The 17,243-nt window shown below is 41.7% G+C and overlaps 1 protein-coding gene across 3 annotated transcripts in view; it reads right to left on the reverse strand.

Annotated features, from left to right (window-relative positions):
• KCNT2 (potassium sodium-activated channel subfamily T member 2) overlaps positions 1-17,243 on the reverse strand; it is a 371,828-nt gene that overhangs the window by 140,711 nt on the left and 213,874 nt on the right. For all 3 annotated transcript variants that reach the window (XM_025200221.1, XM_025200220.1, XM_025200219.1), the window contains exons 10-12: positions 15,165-15,329; positions 12,896-13,032; positions 6,554-6,617 (exon numbers count right to left, since the gene is read on the reverse strand). In XM_025200221.1, the coding sequence (XP_025056006.1) occupies positions 6,554-6,617; positions 12,896-13,032; positions 15,165-15,329 (366 nt within the window). The remainder of the gene's footprint in view (positions 1-6,553; positions 6,618-12,895; positions 13,033-15,164; positions 15,330-17,243) is intronic.

Genomic DNA, 17,243 nt, shown 5'->3' on the forward strand with positions numbered 1-17,243 from the left:
ACTCTTTCCTGCCCAGGGAAGGGGATTGGACTCAATGATCTACTAAGGTCCCTTCCGACCCAAACAACATGTATGAATCTATTAACTTAAATTTGTTTTGTAAACTTATGTAAATTACACAAGTGCCTGTCGCTGACAAGGGACCAGCTCCACTGGAGTAACTGCTACAGTGGAAACAATTACAGTGCCAGCTAATAGTTAAAAAAGTAGCTAGTAATAGCCCATTTGAAAAAAAATGGCTACCCCTGGATAAAAGTTAACATATGAAACTGCACTGACTCAACTCACATGGGTGTGAACTTGCCTGTGATAGCTCTTTACCTGTGTGTAGTAAGTTAAATTGATTTAATGCTATAGGTAGTGTAAACGAGAAGACAGCATACCAGTTATACTAGTATAAATGTGTCATGTATCCAGGTTCTCTGATCTGACTAAAGCTTGCATCTGCCCTTAATTTCCAGGAGATGGAATTTCTTGGGTCCTGAATTGTCCAACAGATGAGTTGGAAAGAAACCAGAAAGTTTCATCAGAAGTTTATTGAAACTAATATGTTATCATGAAACATTTCAGTTTCAATAATGCAGGGGTTTTTTTGGCAAAACACCAGTCATAAGATAAAGCAGTTCTAGTGGTAAAACATAAGAAACTGGCTCTGATAGTGTGCAAACCTTCTCAAATATCATGTTTTTAACATTCATCCATGAAATGTATCCTTTGAGTATGAATTTCCAAACTGAAGGCTGATACTCAGTTGGTTAATTCTTATTCTTATAACCCACCACACTTTTATAACCCCTTCCACTTGTCATTCTTCCAAACAATCTTCTTGTTTGCTTTCCTGATATTTCAGTTAACAAAAATGAGGTAAAATTGTATCGGTCCCACCCAAATATATTAAGTGGAGAAAAAAATACAAGAAATTGTAATCTTGCACTCTGTATGAAATTCATCAAGTTTATACAAGGCAAAACTGTTATAAAACACACTATATCAGGCTGGTAGTGTATTACTAATATTTTGCACAGTCATAAACTTTCACAAAAGATGAAGATCATTCTAGAATCAAGTCCTCAGACTATAGATTACAAAAAAAAATCCCTCAATAAGTGAGCATTGGTTAAGGGAACTTTCTGAGAGGCAGGGAAGAATGAGGTACAGTAGTGAATTATTGAGTCAGGGCAGTTCTCTTGTGTGTGAGCAACACACAACTCAGCACCCAACCACTGAAGGGGAAGTGTTGGTATAAGCAGTGCCGCCACGACAAGGCCCTTCCCCATAGGCACTGGTTATAGGGGCGGGGGAAATCTTTACAACAATATTATAATATTCAAAGTAACAGGAAATAGAAGCATGACGGGTTTCTTTGTCATAGCTTGGCATAAAGGGAAAAAGGCTCTTTCATAAGCACATATTACTAGTTAAATAGCTAGTCACCCAATGAGGCAATAAAGGTAACTTGAGTGTTGCTTTAATAGCATTTGCCTTTTTGGATGCTAGCTGTCCTAGCTATACATAAATAAATGCTGTCAGTTATTAATCCTGGAAGATGTGTGTTGAATGTGCTAGCTTAATTTCTATTTATTTTCTTTCAGGGAAAAGTGGCCCCTCAGGAAATAGTCTGCTTGAAGGGAAATGCAGTAATCCAAAATGTCTCTGGATTACTGCATTTCAAGAAGGAAGTGATAGCTGGAATGGATGAAGGGTCTAGATGGCCAGTTGAAGTTCTGGATCACGATGTCTGTTGCCACCTCCCCACTTCTCCTCCCCCTCCCCCAACAGCCTCTTTTGGACTATGGTCTAAAGATGTTCTTCCTTGGTAGAAACCTTGAGGAGAATAACAATACAAACACCATTTGTCCTTCCCCTGAAGAATACAACTGGAATACAGATGCCTCCGCTGATAATAAAGGGTTTTGTCACACATTTTCTTGTAACAGTTCCAAATCATTGGAATGCAGCGACCTATTAAAGTTAGCACATATTAGGAGATAATCCTCACCTGACACGAAACAATTTACAACATGACAAGGGCATTTAACACATATTAAACTGCTTGACCATGTGCCTGCTTGAATTTTAACTGCACTTAGTGGGTGCCTATACACTAGCAGACTCAATTAATCAATTCATCATTTGGTCAATTTTCAAGTAGATCAGATCTATCAATTAATTGATTAATCTAGTCTACTGGAGCATGGTAATTACTGCACTCCAGCAGACTTCAGTGTCTCATGTATCAGTGTTCCCACACTGAAAAATGGCAGCGGGGGCACTTTAACTGAAGCTTGTCCAGGGATGCTGGTGCTTTTCCAGAGAAGCTTGTCCAGAAGATACTCCGGGTGCTTTAATTAGAAATGCTCAGTAAGTGTTAATTTGAATGTGCAATACTAATCGAAGGGTAAAGATTCAAAACCTGTTGCAAGAATGCAGGGGAATCAGGCCCCCTATTTGCAAAGTAGTTAGAAAATGATAATTAGCCAAATTATTCTAGACCTTAGATTTAGTGGTTAAAAAATTGAATTTAGCTTAGTTACTAGTATATTTTATATGCCATTTATTGAAGCTTCCTTAACAAACAGTTGTGACTACCCAGATATTTGTAGATACTACAGCACCTGAGTCACAAAGCATAGCACATACTGAATATCTGATCTACTTGAAAATTGACCAGACTTATTTGGTTTTCTATCCAGTACCTTTTGCTGTTAAAAGTTGAATTGAATTCATGCTGCTGCTGCTAGTTTTAGAACCACGAATATGCTGGTAGGTGCACAAGTTCAGATTTTCAGCGATACCAGTGTAATTCCAATTTTCACTCTGAAAATCAGGATTTATATTTTCTTTGCTTTGAGTTACTATACTTTTTTGCAACATGTCTAAATGTCTGAAATGTAGACATGTGTAAAATGTAATAGTAGAAGCTAGCCAGCAAATACCTTTATTAAAATGAGCCACTAAAGAAGCATTTATGTCAGTTTGGTTAACATCTTTTCCTCTTGCTGCCTATGCCTCACATGTAATTTCCTGTTCCTTAATGCTGGGTCCCTGATAAAATTGCTTGAAAAGGATTTGCTTAAGTGGCTAGTAGCTGGGTTTGTAGAGCTGAAGGAATGGTCTGACAATCCAAGCAAACTTTCTTTTTCACTCCACAAAATACTGATTTAGCAGGTCTTAAAGCTTTCTACATTCTTCTGTTCCTCATATTTAACACCTAAAATAACTATTAACACTTTTATATTCTGTTATAAGAACAGTAGGTTAAGGGGATTTAAATATTACTGCCTGGCTCAAGTTTCTTAGATCTTATTAGATTTTTCCTGGGTTCTTGGAAATGGCAAGGAAATGTATTAGTCTAGAGCTGTTCAATTTCTGAGCAGATTGGGGCTGAATGCTGTATGGGCCATGGGACCCCTGGCCTACATAGACTCCATGGTCCCTGGCTGTGCAGGCTACATGGGCTGAGCTGCCCCAGGGGTAGGGGCAGGAAGCAGAAGGCAGTGGAGAGAGACCCCAGAAGCAACAGAAAGTGCAGTTTGAGGAGGTATGGCAGCCCAAGCAGGAGCCAATAGGCCAAAAGTTAATCACTCACTGGCTGCATGTAGTCTGTGGGTAGGACAGTACTTTGAGTCTACTGAAATCTAGATCACATGCAAATACTTTTAATTTTCTCACAGTATTTTTTAATACTGTATCTGTTTAAATTATCAACTATTAATAGCCTCCCATCACTACTAACTGATACCAAATTAAAGGAAATAATTAATAAAAATTATAAATCATTAATTATATACTCTCCATTAAACATAATTCATTAATTATATACTCTTACCTCTCTTTATATTTGGGAATTGACCATTTTATCAAATGTGTTGGTTGTTTGAAATTAATTATCAAATCATTTCTAAAAATAAATTCTGCAGCTAGTTTTGGAGCAGTTCACAGTGGGTATTTGATATTTGAGTTGTTTTATAGAAACACAGAGAAGACAGGGTTCCTCTGCCATCAAATCTAGTCCCCTCCATTATTAATCTAACCGGTCACATCTATAAGAGACATTTACTGCAGAGCTACTTAATTTGCTCAGCAGCAAAGCATATGTGCAGCCTGATTAGGGTACAGTAAACTAATTAACTTTGCTGTAGGTTAGTACTTGTAACCACATGTACTATCCTATGGTAGTGTTCTTTAGTGTGCAGTTTCAAGATGAAACGGGATGCTCATCTTGCTGGGATCCTATGACCCCAGCTGACTTCCTGCCCTTTGGGCAGGGGGCTGGACTCGATGATCTTCCGAGGTCCCTTCCAGCCCTAATGTCTATGAAATCTATGAAAATCTATGAAATGTAGACAAGGTTCTCTCTAAGCTGCGCGCGTGCGTGGCCACGCACAATAAAAAATTTTGCCGCACAGTAACTTTTTAATGCTGCGCACTGGGGCTGGCATGGGACACTTACTACTCGGCTGCGCGGGGGCTGCTCCGCTCCACCTTGCTCCTCACTGGCATTCCCGCGGGGAGGGAAAGCACAGCCCTGGCTGGAGCAGCCAGTGAAAGGCTGAGCCGCTGATCAGTAGACAATCATCGCCCCCGCCCTTTCCTCCTCCATGCCTGCAGTGCAAAGCAGGCAGAGGCTCCTCCCCAAGGCAAAGCAGGGGCAGGGACCAAGCCGGGCACCGCATGGGTTCCACTGGCTCCAGGGAACTGCTCCGGTCCCCAGCCCCTTCAGGCAAGCTTCTCCCCAAGCCCCGCCGGCTTCACCCTAATCTTAGCTTTCATCCCTGTGCCAGAAACCCCACAGCTCCTGCGCCAAAGCCCAGCAGCCCCATGGGTCTTCCGCACTCTGTCTGCTCCCCTCCTCCACGCCTTGCTGCAGCCTTTGAAAGCGATGCCATGTGCCTTGCTGCCTGATCTGCCCAGCGGTGGGACGCACATGGCGCCACACTGCTTTCAAAGGCTGCAGTGAAGCACGGAGGAGGAGAGCAGGTAGAGTGCAGTCTGCATGTGGATCCAAGAGACATGACAGGGAGGTACACACACTTCATGTAACGAAGATACTGGAGACACAGACAGCTCTTTGGTAACTGAAGGCAGAGAACTGAAATGCTTGCCCGTATTTAAGTATTAATTAAGTCTTAATCCTGGCCACATCAACATGATTACAAGGTAGCATGTGGGTATTACAGCTAGTTTCTTCTATTATTTACAACAATGCAAATTAAAAGCAGAATTGGGCCTTTAAAGAAAAACATCTAACAAGATAATAAATAGACTAAGATGAATATTAAAGAATGCATCTGGTACACAGTGTAATATTAAATATTAAAGGGGGAAGCAGGACCAATTCGGGAATGGACCAAAGCAGTGTGCTCACGGACCAAAGCGGTGTGCTCACGGACTGAAGCGGGGTGCTCATGTATCGCTACACCTTAGAGGGAACATTGCATGTAGATACTGATGGAGTTGGATGGGGCACGAGGGTGCATCACTGCAGGGCTCAGTGCATCCTCGTGGCCCAGTCAACCCCTCTGCAGCATGCTGAGGCAAGACAGAGCAGCCCCATGCTGGCAGGCTGACTCAGCAAGTCCCCTGCCAACTGAAGCTACTCTGACCCAGCTCAATGTGCTGCAGTTCCAGGCACATGTGTAAATGCAGCACCCAGAAGCAATGAACTCTGATGCAATATGTGCCAGAGTTTATTTCATCACATTAATTTTACATGTAGATGTACCCACAGATACCAAGAACTACTACTTCAAACCCTCACACACAACTACAAAGTGCAATGAAAAGGAACCAATGCCAAGGTAAAAGTAGGGAGGATGAGCAAACCACCAATGTTCTGCCATTGCAATGACAGAAAAATAATTGATTAATACATGTTCAGAAAATCCTAGGAAAATAACCATGTTCCACTTTTAGTGGAATCATGAGTTCTATCCCTGATTGGATGACTGTAACTCTTAAAATCGGCATTTTTTCTTTGTGTGTTTGTTTATAGATAACAATTTGCAGATAATCCCAGAACCTTCAGTAAAGGTACTCTTGGAGGCAGTGAACTGAGCCCAGTATATTCATTGCACTTTGTAATACTACTCAGATACAAGGGGGGAAAAAAAAAACTTTTAAAAAAGCAATAATATATTTTACACTGCATAAAGATGAGTTTGATATAGTACAAAATGTCATACAATGTATATATAATAATGCTTTATTTTTTTCAATATTTTTGTTTCTTTTCATTTGTATAAATCTTACCTTAATTATAGTGCATACAGCATCAGCTCTTGAGGAAATAGTAAGTTACGTAATATTGTATATGCCATGCTGTTGCATCCTGTTTCATAAATATATGGCATTTAGAGTCTATGAAAATTAATGGAAATTTTGTAGAGTATGTGTGTAAATAGAATGAAAGCCAATGACTTCTAGTTTAGACAGAATAAGCCCCATCATTCATTAGACAGATGCATGGCAATGGATGCTTATTCCTGCAAACAATACTGTAAGCACAAACAGTATGTGCACACATTCTTATGGATATTTCTAAAGAACTTACAGCTGCTGTCCTGTCCACCTCACACCGGCTACTCAGAATGAAACAGGCTTCGGCATCATCCATTCTAAAAGCAGATGGAAAAATCAAAAACTATCAGACAACATATATATATATATATATATATTCAGACATGTCCTACTGTCATCTATGGCAGTGGTTCTCAACATTTTTTGTACTAGGACCCATTTATAAACATTGATAGCCAGTCCCAACCCAGTTCCCCTCACTCCTGACCCATGCCTCCCCACCAGGTCCCAGCCCCTCAGTGTGTGGGGCAAGGGATGGGTGTGTGTGGTAGAGTGGGATGTGTGTGAGGCACGGAGAGCCCAAAACAGTCCCTTGCAGGCTGGAACTCTACCAGCCTGCAAGGAAAAACCCATGGTTTCCCACATTTTTCTCTTTTAAAAGTGAATTCATTTTTAAAGTTTGTTCATGACCCTTTCATATATTCTTGTGACCTGCTTTTTGCGACCATGGGGTTGAGAAATGCTGATCTATTGCAGCAATTCAAATATACACATTTCATAAATGCTTACTATGGACTTTTTATAGCAACTGTTCATGATACCTTTATGCCCAAGGCTAGCCCATCCTATCCTGAAGATCCTATGGCCACAGGGGACCCTGCAGCCAAGGGGCCATGCCCCGCTTGCCCCCCGCTACCTGTGCCATGTTTAAAGGACTCAATGCAGGCAGGGAGCCCATTCCCAGCCGAGCTCCTGCCTCGGCCCTGGGAAGGGAACCCAGCCATCCTCAGCACATGCTACCCCCACCCACGCTCCCTGCAGCAGAGCCCACATGTGTGCAGCCCAACCCCGACTATTTATTTCAGTGAGTTTATACTGCAATTAACCACAATTTTGATTTTTCAATACATCAGGGGGCCCCAAAACTATAACTTGCAGGGGGCCCCAAAAAATTGTGGGCCAGCCCTGTTTATGCCTAGGAACTCTTACTCCATTACTGGCTAGAGAGTATGTGTGAGTTTGAGGGGGAGGAAATGGAGAGAGCCTTTTAAAACCAGGACTTTTGCAACCAGAAGGGTAGAGCAAGAGGCTACTTAAGCCCAGAACTGAGAGAAGACAGGTAGTCTGGCCCAGATACTACTAGAGAAAGAAGCTGTTGTACATGAACAATGAACTGGGATAGGCCCAGAAAGGCTGGAGCTGGATGTAGCCAGCTAGATAGAGGGTAAGGCTTAAGAAAAAGGCACCTCAGGAGCTTTTAGTGTTTATTTGAAACTGCTCACGTGTTTTGATTATTTTGGACAAGGAATACTCCTGGCTTCAAAAGCCTTGCTGCAAGGAATTGGATGGATAGATAAGGGAGAAGGGAGGGTGTTGAGGGCACTTGGGTAAAATGCATGGTATGTAGAGTCCCAGGAGACAGACAGGAAAGTTGACAGCCCTAGTTAGCTGAACTAGACTTGACAATGCCAAGGAACTGATGTGGGCTTGACAAGGCCTGTGGACCAATGTTGGCTCAATGAGACCTGGGACCTGAGTGCAGCTTATTAAGGGCTGGGGATTGAGTTGATGCTTATTAAAGCCTAAGAACTGAGAGAGGCGAATGTAAGGCCTGACAATTTATGTGCAGCTGACAGCCTGGAGGCAAGCTTGTGCGGGGGAACTGAGGAACCAGACAGAAGCCAAGAAAACTGGTTTCATCATGGGAGATAAGCAATTGACTGCTGTGTAGGGGCTCACCAGGCAGTGATCTTAACTGGGTCAGACTTGAGATGGTCCATATGATAACAATGTGGAGAGAGGCACCCAAAGCATTATTCTGGGAGAACTGAGGGCTGACTCCCAATAAATATATAAGGCCAAAGCATTGCAAACAAAACCAGGGTGGCCAGTAGGATGCTGAAGTGAAAAGCAGGGTCAGTCTGATTGCCAGAAGATGTCAGTCGGACTTAGAACATTGGATCTGCCACACTTAGAAATGTCTTAGGCCAAAGTTTTAGGTTCCCTGTGTTCATATGTTTTCTAAAAGTCAGTGGTTGCTGTGTTTGTCCATATAGCGGCTACACGGAAATACATGATGGATTTCGACATCACATTCTAGGCTGAGGTTTGCTCCTTTTGACCTGTGTATTGCTATTTATATCACTGTAGTTAAACAAGTGAAACCAAGAACAGAATTATGCAGGGTTATATTTACTAATCTGGGATTCTGGGATTCTCGTAAACCTGAATGTCAAGTTTATATCAGTTGCATCAATTACATCAGTGCAAAATGAGGCACTGCTTCTGTATGTACTTCATGTGATTTTTATTTTACTAATATAAGCTATCCCATCATTGTTTTTTGCAACTTGACACAACGGCAGGGCCATCCAACTTTAAAGTGGCTGGAGGCCCTGTGAGCCACACAGCAGGGGCTACACATTGTTCAGGCTGAACCACTGTGAGCCACAGACCATTCAGCATGCAATGTGGGCACCCTCCACACTGCACCACACATGTGTCCTGGCTTCAGCCACAGCTCTCCAACAGTGGACTTCCCCACTGTACTGTGAACTTCCCTGTGCTTTGCTATCTCCTGAGGTGAAGTTAGGAAGTGGAAGCCAGTAGAGGGAGGAGGAGTGTAGTGATCCTGGCTGCTACTGCAGCCAGTGATGGGAGGGGTGACAGCTTGGTTGGAGCCTGTGACAGGACTCAAATTAATCCCTCATAGGTCACATGTCAGTTGTGGGCCCTGAATTGGACAGCTCTGCACTGGGGTAGTGGCATTACATTATAAGTTTCACATCATGACTTCAATGGCATTATTCGTATGCATAACATTAAATACATGCATAAATGGCCACCAAGGGGGCCCAAATATCATAATTTAGAATCCAAGAAAATAGAAGAAGGTTATCTGTTCACTGATATTGATAAGTTGCAGCACAAATTTGAGGTATTTATGAATAGTGGTTTTAAAGAAGGTGAGGCATTAGATGGACTATATCAAATTAATTGCTTTGCATTCATATATTTCTATTTTTCATTGCTATGCACTTGAACGTCACAAAGATTATTTTTCCAGATTAACATTCTGAATTATAATTCAATAGACATTGAAATATAAAATATAAATATATTAATGGAATTAGACACTAGAACAACACAGCATTTTGGTCCATTAAAAACTGTATTCAATAGGCTACACTGTGGACTGCCCTCTGCTATACTGTGCTACCTCCTGGGGTGGTGGCAGGAAGTGGCATGCACTTGTGGCATGGCAGGAGGTGCGATTGTGCGGATCACTCATTAGATCATATTGCACCTTATTGCCAGCTCAGGGGGAGCCCAATCCTGGGTACGTTCAAAGCCATAGAAAAAAAGCTCACAGCACAGCCATGACAGATTCCAATGATTCTGTGAGTTCTGCTAAATATCTTGTCACAAAGACATGAAAAAGGTAGGAAGGAAGCAGGTTTACAAGGAGTTTCTTCCAAGCATGGGAACAAAGGTGCTTGTTTAAAAATTTAATGTAGTTAGATGGCATAATGGGCTATTAAAAGGTGAGAGTTAATTTCTCAGTACTGAATAACAGAGAGTAGGTAGGATGAAGATAAACTATGAAGGGTCTTAATAGTGAATATTTTATTTTTGATAAAGCTCGTAAACTTTATCTGCTAACCAAGACATTCACTGAGATCCTGGGGATGTATTTCAGTAAGCAGGGATACCATGATTTCCCCACTTATGAAGGTGCAGCCCTGGAGAAACAGGGGGAATTGAGGTCTCATTTCTGTAAGTGGAGACAGCTGTGCAGGCATTCCTAGTGATTGAGGGGCCTCATCCTGCCCAGAAAGTCTTGGGGTGTGCAGGATCAGGGCAACTGAAGAGTCTAGGCATGATGCCTTTATGCCTGCCCATGATCTCCTGCCTTAAAGCAAATAGGTATCTGCCACAATAAAGTGGCACAAATTATTACTACCTTTTGTTGCAACCACACTCTGATGCAACAAGAGGTATGGGCATCTATTTTCTTTAGCTTTTTGCAGCTATAAACATTTTTTGGGGGGTGGTACAAAGGCAAAGCCTGTTTCCACCCTTGGAGATGTTATGTGGAAAGAATCTGAAAGACTAAGCCTACAGCGAGGACCTAGAGACTAGTCAGAATCAATGATGCACAGGTCGTGGGCCTGAGACACAGGTGAAATGGTGGTTTTATCCACAGTGATCAAAAAGAGGTCTTGGGAAGGGCTATGGAGGAGGATTGCATTCTGATTTAGCCATGTTGAGCTTGAGCTGATGGTTAGACATCCACAAGCAGAGACTAAAGAGACTGACCAAGACTTTAGTCTGAACAGTACTTTTGGAATAAAGTAGAGTTACAGAACTGGTGCTTGCATTTGAGTCTGTAGATGTGATTACCTGGAGATAAAGCACAGAAAGGAAAGAGAATAGAACCAATGGCAGGGCGCTATGGAATTTGAATGCAAAGGGAGGCCATGAGCAAGCTCTTCTAAAGGAGGAATAATTACAGAGTTTGAAGGAGAATCAGTCACAAAAGCCAAGAAAGGAAAAGCTTTCAAGAAAGGGACATGGCCGATTGTGTCAAAGGTGGCTGACTGGTAAGGGAGAATGAGAATGAATTGGCAGTTTTGAGATTTGGCTAGGTACAAGTCACATGTATGTTAAAAGCCTGGTTCTTTCCTTGATCTTGGCATTTCTTAAGTTTTTCAGTGTATGGCTTTCTAACCTTAGCAACCTTCATTTGAAAGAGTTTTTGCATGTAAGATATATATATGTATATACATTTTGATAATCGGACATTAAGTTTGATAATGAAGTTCTTTTTTCTATTACTTGTAACTGAAACCTCCATGTTATTTAATAGAAAGGTTTAATATGCATCTCCTATCTTTTCAGCACACTATGTGCTCATTAAACAGAATTGAACTCTAGCAATCTCTTAGTTATTGGGTTATATTTCATATTAAATGTTCTATTAAATTCCTAGTATGCTTAGTCCCTTAGGATACGTTAAAATTTATTCTGTGACAGGTACATTCAATTACATGTTCTTTAGGATAAAGTACAATTCTTCAGTTGACTAGCTTCAGGTTATTATAGGCTAAATTCATATAATTGCCTTTCAGGAACCGCATTTTGATTTATTTTCACCTCCCAATGTGTAGCACTAATGCCAGCTAAATCCAACCAATCTTTTATCAAGATCAGCAGGAAATTAAAACTGGAAACTCTTACATGTAGCAAATACATAAATAAACAAATATATAATTAAACTCATTCTGAAAAGACCATTCATTTTTCTTCTTTTAAATGGATCCAGGATTTTTTTAAGAGACAGATCATTGAGAGGCTGTGATCCATGTCAAGAACCCTAACAAATTTGACCCCTTTACATTATCATCTTTTAAACATATGGGAAATATCTACAAAAGGTAAGTGCACTTATAAAACTGTTCTATAAATAGAAAGGATTGCAAATTGGAGGCAACCAATGCTAAAAGTTTAAGGAATGGGATCTATTTTGTGGTGGTCACTATTTTGGTTGAGAGATATGTACAGAGGTATACATAGGAAGTTTTTGCCAGAAGAACAGTGGCGGCAGCTGGGGTGGTAGGAGTTGCAGTGGCTGCCGTTTTTGCACTCTCCAAGTCAGCATCCAGGGCTGCTATCCTGCTCCCCATCCCCTAATTACGCTACTGGATGGGTATGTCACATATTGGATGGGTATGTCCTTCCTGGAAGAGAGGAGTAGATTCTTTAAAAGTCTGGGTATAGAATTATCTATAGACACTTGCTATGGAAATAATGTTTTGAAGCAGGAGAGTACAAAAGCTTAGTAGAGTAGGTAAAGCAAACTGCTTACAGTATGGGGGTTCCACTATACCAGGTAATAAAATTACCTCATTTGGTCAACAGAAATGCTCCCATCATCATTCAAGAAAATTCTGGAGCCAATCACTACCTTTCCAGGGCTTTTGCTTCAAAAGCATTTTTTTTTAATTTCTGAATTATTTATATATATACATATACACACACATATATAGATAGATATATAGATATAGATATATATAGATATATAAACAATATCTATCTAGCTATAGTAAAGAAAAAAATATATAATGTAAAATAAAGATAGAGGAAAAACTTAGCCCAATAAAAAGATAGATTGCTTTAGGGGAAAAGCAACAACAACAACAACAACAACAACAACAAAAACAGTATGCTTCAGATGTACATGTTAGCCTTTTAAAATACATGCCCACATTCCTTTTTCATCTGAGTCATTATGTCTATAACTTATTTAAGGAGAAAGTTGGAACAAGTCACATAAAATATTAAAATAAAAATATATTACTCAGAATCTGCCTACTTAGCTCTCAACAGGTCTTGATCTTTCAGTGCTGAACCTTGCAGATAGATAACCCTCTGGGACCACATTGGGATTTGCAACACCCTTCGGACCTGAGCATCCATCTCAGTTGGACACAAAATAACCACATAATAATCCTGTCAAAACATAAGGGAATGTAGAAAAGGCACATTAATTACTTAATATTGCCTTCTGTTGTTAAAGGAGAATTGGCTAATAGAAAATCTGGAGGTTGAAAAAGGTCTGTGATAAACCAGGAATCCTGGTTTTCTCTGATTTAAAAAAAAGAAATCCCCAATTTTCAGTTAAATAACAACCCTAAATCTACATTTTTCCACGATTAAAATGAAACATCATTATATATATATACACACATATATCTATATCTATATATATAGATATATATCTATATTTATATATCTATCTATATATATATATACACACACATATATAATTTTAATAATAAAATAAATTCTAAATACCTATACATCCTGGCATTTGATTTTGAGTTTTTTATCATAAAAAGTCAGAGCTCTCCCTGCCTCCTTCACTCACCAGGATGCAGATCCAGCTGAAGCTGCCCCCCGCTCCGTAACCCCCTACTTTGTGGCACTGAGCAGCCCTGATATGCTGGTGCCCTGCCCATGCCATTACCCCTCGCTCCCAAGCCACAGGCCCTCAGGCCTTCTGGTGGCCCTCACTCCCTACCCACAGCCCCCTGCACCCCCAGCCCTGCTGGAGGGTGACCACAGCTACCAGGCCTATGCAGCCAAAGACCAAGGTCCCCCTGCCCCCCCCACCCCCAACAGTGCCTGAGCCCTGGCTGCTGCCCATGGGTGGCTGTGGCAGAGCAGAAGGTAGAGCCTGGCTTCCTCTCCCCCATGGGTAGCACAGGCAGAGCGGATCCTGTGAGGCTGAGGCAGGGGTGGGCTGCCTGCTGTGACCTAAGAGCTCCCCATCCTGCTGCCCTCCACTTGGGCCTTCACAGCCCATTGAGTAGGACCCAGTGTGTAAGGGTAGAGCACGGCAGAGAGGCTTGTGCCACTACAGGGAGCCCCACACTGCCATGGAGAGGCACTTCTTGCTTGCCTGGCAGGAGCAGGGGGCACAACTCTGCACCACCACCCCTGCTGCCGCTGGGCAGGCAGGGGGTGCCTCGCCATGACAGCACAGGGCTCCCTCCGGTGGCACTGAGCTTCCCCACCTGGCTCTGCCCTGACATGCCGGGCCCTGCCTGCTGGGCCATGGAGGCCCTGGTGGGAAAGCAGCAGGGTGAGCAGCCCTGAACATGCAGTGGGCAGCTTGCCCCCAGCCCCACTCTGTGCACAAATCATGGGCCCCCTGGGAGTGTGTGCAGTAGCAGGGAGCCAGCCACCCAGACAAGCTGCCCACAACTCCATCTCACTCCCCACCTGGGCTCTGCGGCCAAACATGGCCCCAGACCCAAAACCCCATGAATCACATTGGCTGGGCAGCAGCCCCAGCCCTGCCCAACTCCCTTCCTCAGTATGGGGACCTCAATACCTCCACCCCACCTCAGCTTACCTATGAAGAGCTCCAAGAACTGCTCTCCAGGGTGCCTGGTGGCCATATACATGTATAAATGGTACCCCCTGCCTGATCGCCTTCATCCCATTCACCCCAGCCCCTTGAAGGCTGTAACTCTGCCACCCTGCAAGGGGAAACCTGCCTTTTCCTGCATTTTTCTCATTTAAAGGAGAAAATGTGGGTTTTTCTCCTCAAAATGAGAAAATCTGGGTTTTACTGAATTTTTCTGTGGTGAACAGAAAACCAAATCCCTGCTTAGCAGTAATCTTCTGTTTCAGGATCTTCATTTATTACTCTGTTTTCTCCATTTCTGTCTTAATCATTACAGTGAGACAAACCTCACAAAGTCAGCAGAAAAACTCTCAGTGACTTCTGTGGAGGTTTTGGATTAGTCCTCTAAATACCAAAGGGAAAAAGAAATAACCATGTTGTAATTATTTTTCATGTTTTGAGCTAAAAGAAAATTATTTGTATTAAAATATTTGAGCTTAATTTAAATAAATCAAAGTATTTGTGACAAAAGCATAATTCTATCTGTCTAATCCACTTAGCTCAATTTAAAACAAAGGCATGTAATAATACATCTGAGTTTCTTATTATAGGTAGTTTCCCCATTCAAACTGAATTCAGTTCCACAAATTGTAGCTGTTCCAGAAGGCTGTCTGCAATGAGCTAGTATCTAACTGAGTTTCTTATTATTTTTGTTACATTGTAAATATACCTGCAGTCTGGGATGAGCATAGAACTCATTTAAGAAATCCATAAGCAGATCAATCTTCAGAGAGCTAACACACAATACAACATGTTTCTCTGTCTGAGCTCTGTGTCGACTGTAGTTACCACCTGACTTTTGCCTCTCCATCCACAAATAAGCCAGCTGTTCAAACTGCAATAGATTGTAAAATGTAAATGAAACACACACGATTAACATAAGATTCGTTATCATGATGAGTTGTTGATGTTTCCAGGTGCTCATTTAATCAAGGTCAAATTTGCATTCTGTTAGTCATTCTTGCTTTACAAGAGCAGCAATTTGAAACAATCTGGATGGAATGAGAGATTGGATGTTTCATTAATAAATTAGGATGGCCCAAATGAAGCAATCAGAAATGCTGAGTATCAAAACTGGATTAAATAATGAGGGTTTTTTTTTTTTTAATCTAAACAATAAATACTGCATCTCCTTATTTAGTTTCTGGTGTTTAAATCTGAAGGCTCATATTTTCCATCCTCTCTCTTCCCCCTCCTCACCCACCAAGTTAAAACTGATATTCTGATGTAATTACATAATTACATGAGATCAGGAGCTGGGAATCTAAAAGAAACACCAATTTATTACACTTATAATGATTTAGTTGGGGTAATATCTGAGTCCCCCCCTCTGTCTCCCCTCCCCCCCTCCAAATTTAAGACTCTAAAGATAGTAGCATTTGATACAATCAAGTCTGTGAATAGTCTCTGTTTGGCATGCTGTATCAATACTGACAACACTTAAATCTATGGCGAACAGGAACAATGCATTCTGTTCTGCTGCTGTTTCTTGTTTGTTTAAGTATCAGCTATAGCAACTGTTAAACAGCATTTTTCCTTTGCCGCCATACTTAGCACACACTGCCTTACCATGAAACCTATTTTCTAATCCAATAAAGGTAAATCTAGGATGCAATGTGTTCTGTGATGTAACCAGTCATTAAAAGCATATGAGCAATGTTTCAGTAAACTGCATGTAAAAATATTTTATAAAGCTCATACATACCATTTCAATTTTAAAATTGTTTAAAAAATACAGGTAAATGTTAACAACATGGTTCCCAAACAGGTTTTTTCTTGTATTCCGATTCTACATATGGAAAACTGACACAACTTGTTTCTAATCAATTCAGTATCAGAGCCAAAATATGAGATCAGGATATGTTCCCATGCCACCACTCATCTTTTGCTCAGACCACAACATCGAGTCTCTCTCTTGCTACAAGTCTACTTAAATATTGTTGTTGATTAGCTATACATTGGAAACCTTTAGGATGCTGCACGTGGATGCAGACCTCTTCTGCTCAGCCATCCCTATGATAAAGCTAATCAAGATTAAATTAACATTCCAAATAAAAGTTTTGAAATAATTACAATTCCAAGAAGAAATGTGACCTTGTTCATGGCACAGATCCTGGAAGCCCTGAAAGGCCTTGGGGTTTCTTGGTTTCTGGTTTTTAGGTGTGTACGAGTCGGCAGTGATCTGATCTGGCTTCGGATCCAGCCACTTCGGATGGCCATGATCCGATCCAGAGCTCCAGACTGGGTTTCCACCTCGATCCGGCTGAAGCGGCTTCAAAGCTTTGGAACTGCCTCGAAGATCCAGCCATAGGGTATAGTGGAGAATCAATGGAAGATCTATAACGTTGTTGTTTTTTATCCAATTTGGATGAAACTTGCAGGGATGGTAGCCTCTGTTGAGAGCATGAAACTTTCCAAGTTACAAGAAGATTGGTGCAGGGGTTTTGGGGGAACTATATCCCAAATTCTTGAAAGCCAAACTCATGTCACAACACAGTGGGGGGTCAAAACTGCAGGGCTTGTAGCTCTTAAGGCCACAAAGCTTGCCAAGTTTAAGATCAGTGCTGGGGTTTGAGGGTACTGCACCTCAAGCTGCGGACAAGCAAAACTCGTGCCATGGGTGACACTGCCTGTGCTAAGGCACTGCGGGGTGACAGCTGCAGGGATGGTGGTCCCTGCTGTGAGTCCTGCCAGCTGTGGAGGAGATCAGTGCGGGGGGCGGTCTGGGGCCCTGCCCCCCTAGCTGCTG

Source organism: Alligator sinensis, unplaced genomic scaffold, assembly GCF_000455745.1.
Source record: "Alligator sinensis unplaced genomic scaffold, ASM45574v1 scaffold56_1, whole genome shotgun sequence".
Taxonomy (NCBI): Eukaryota; Metazoa; Chordata; order Crocodylia; family Alligatoridae; genus Alligator; species Alligator sinensis.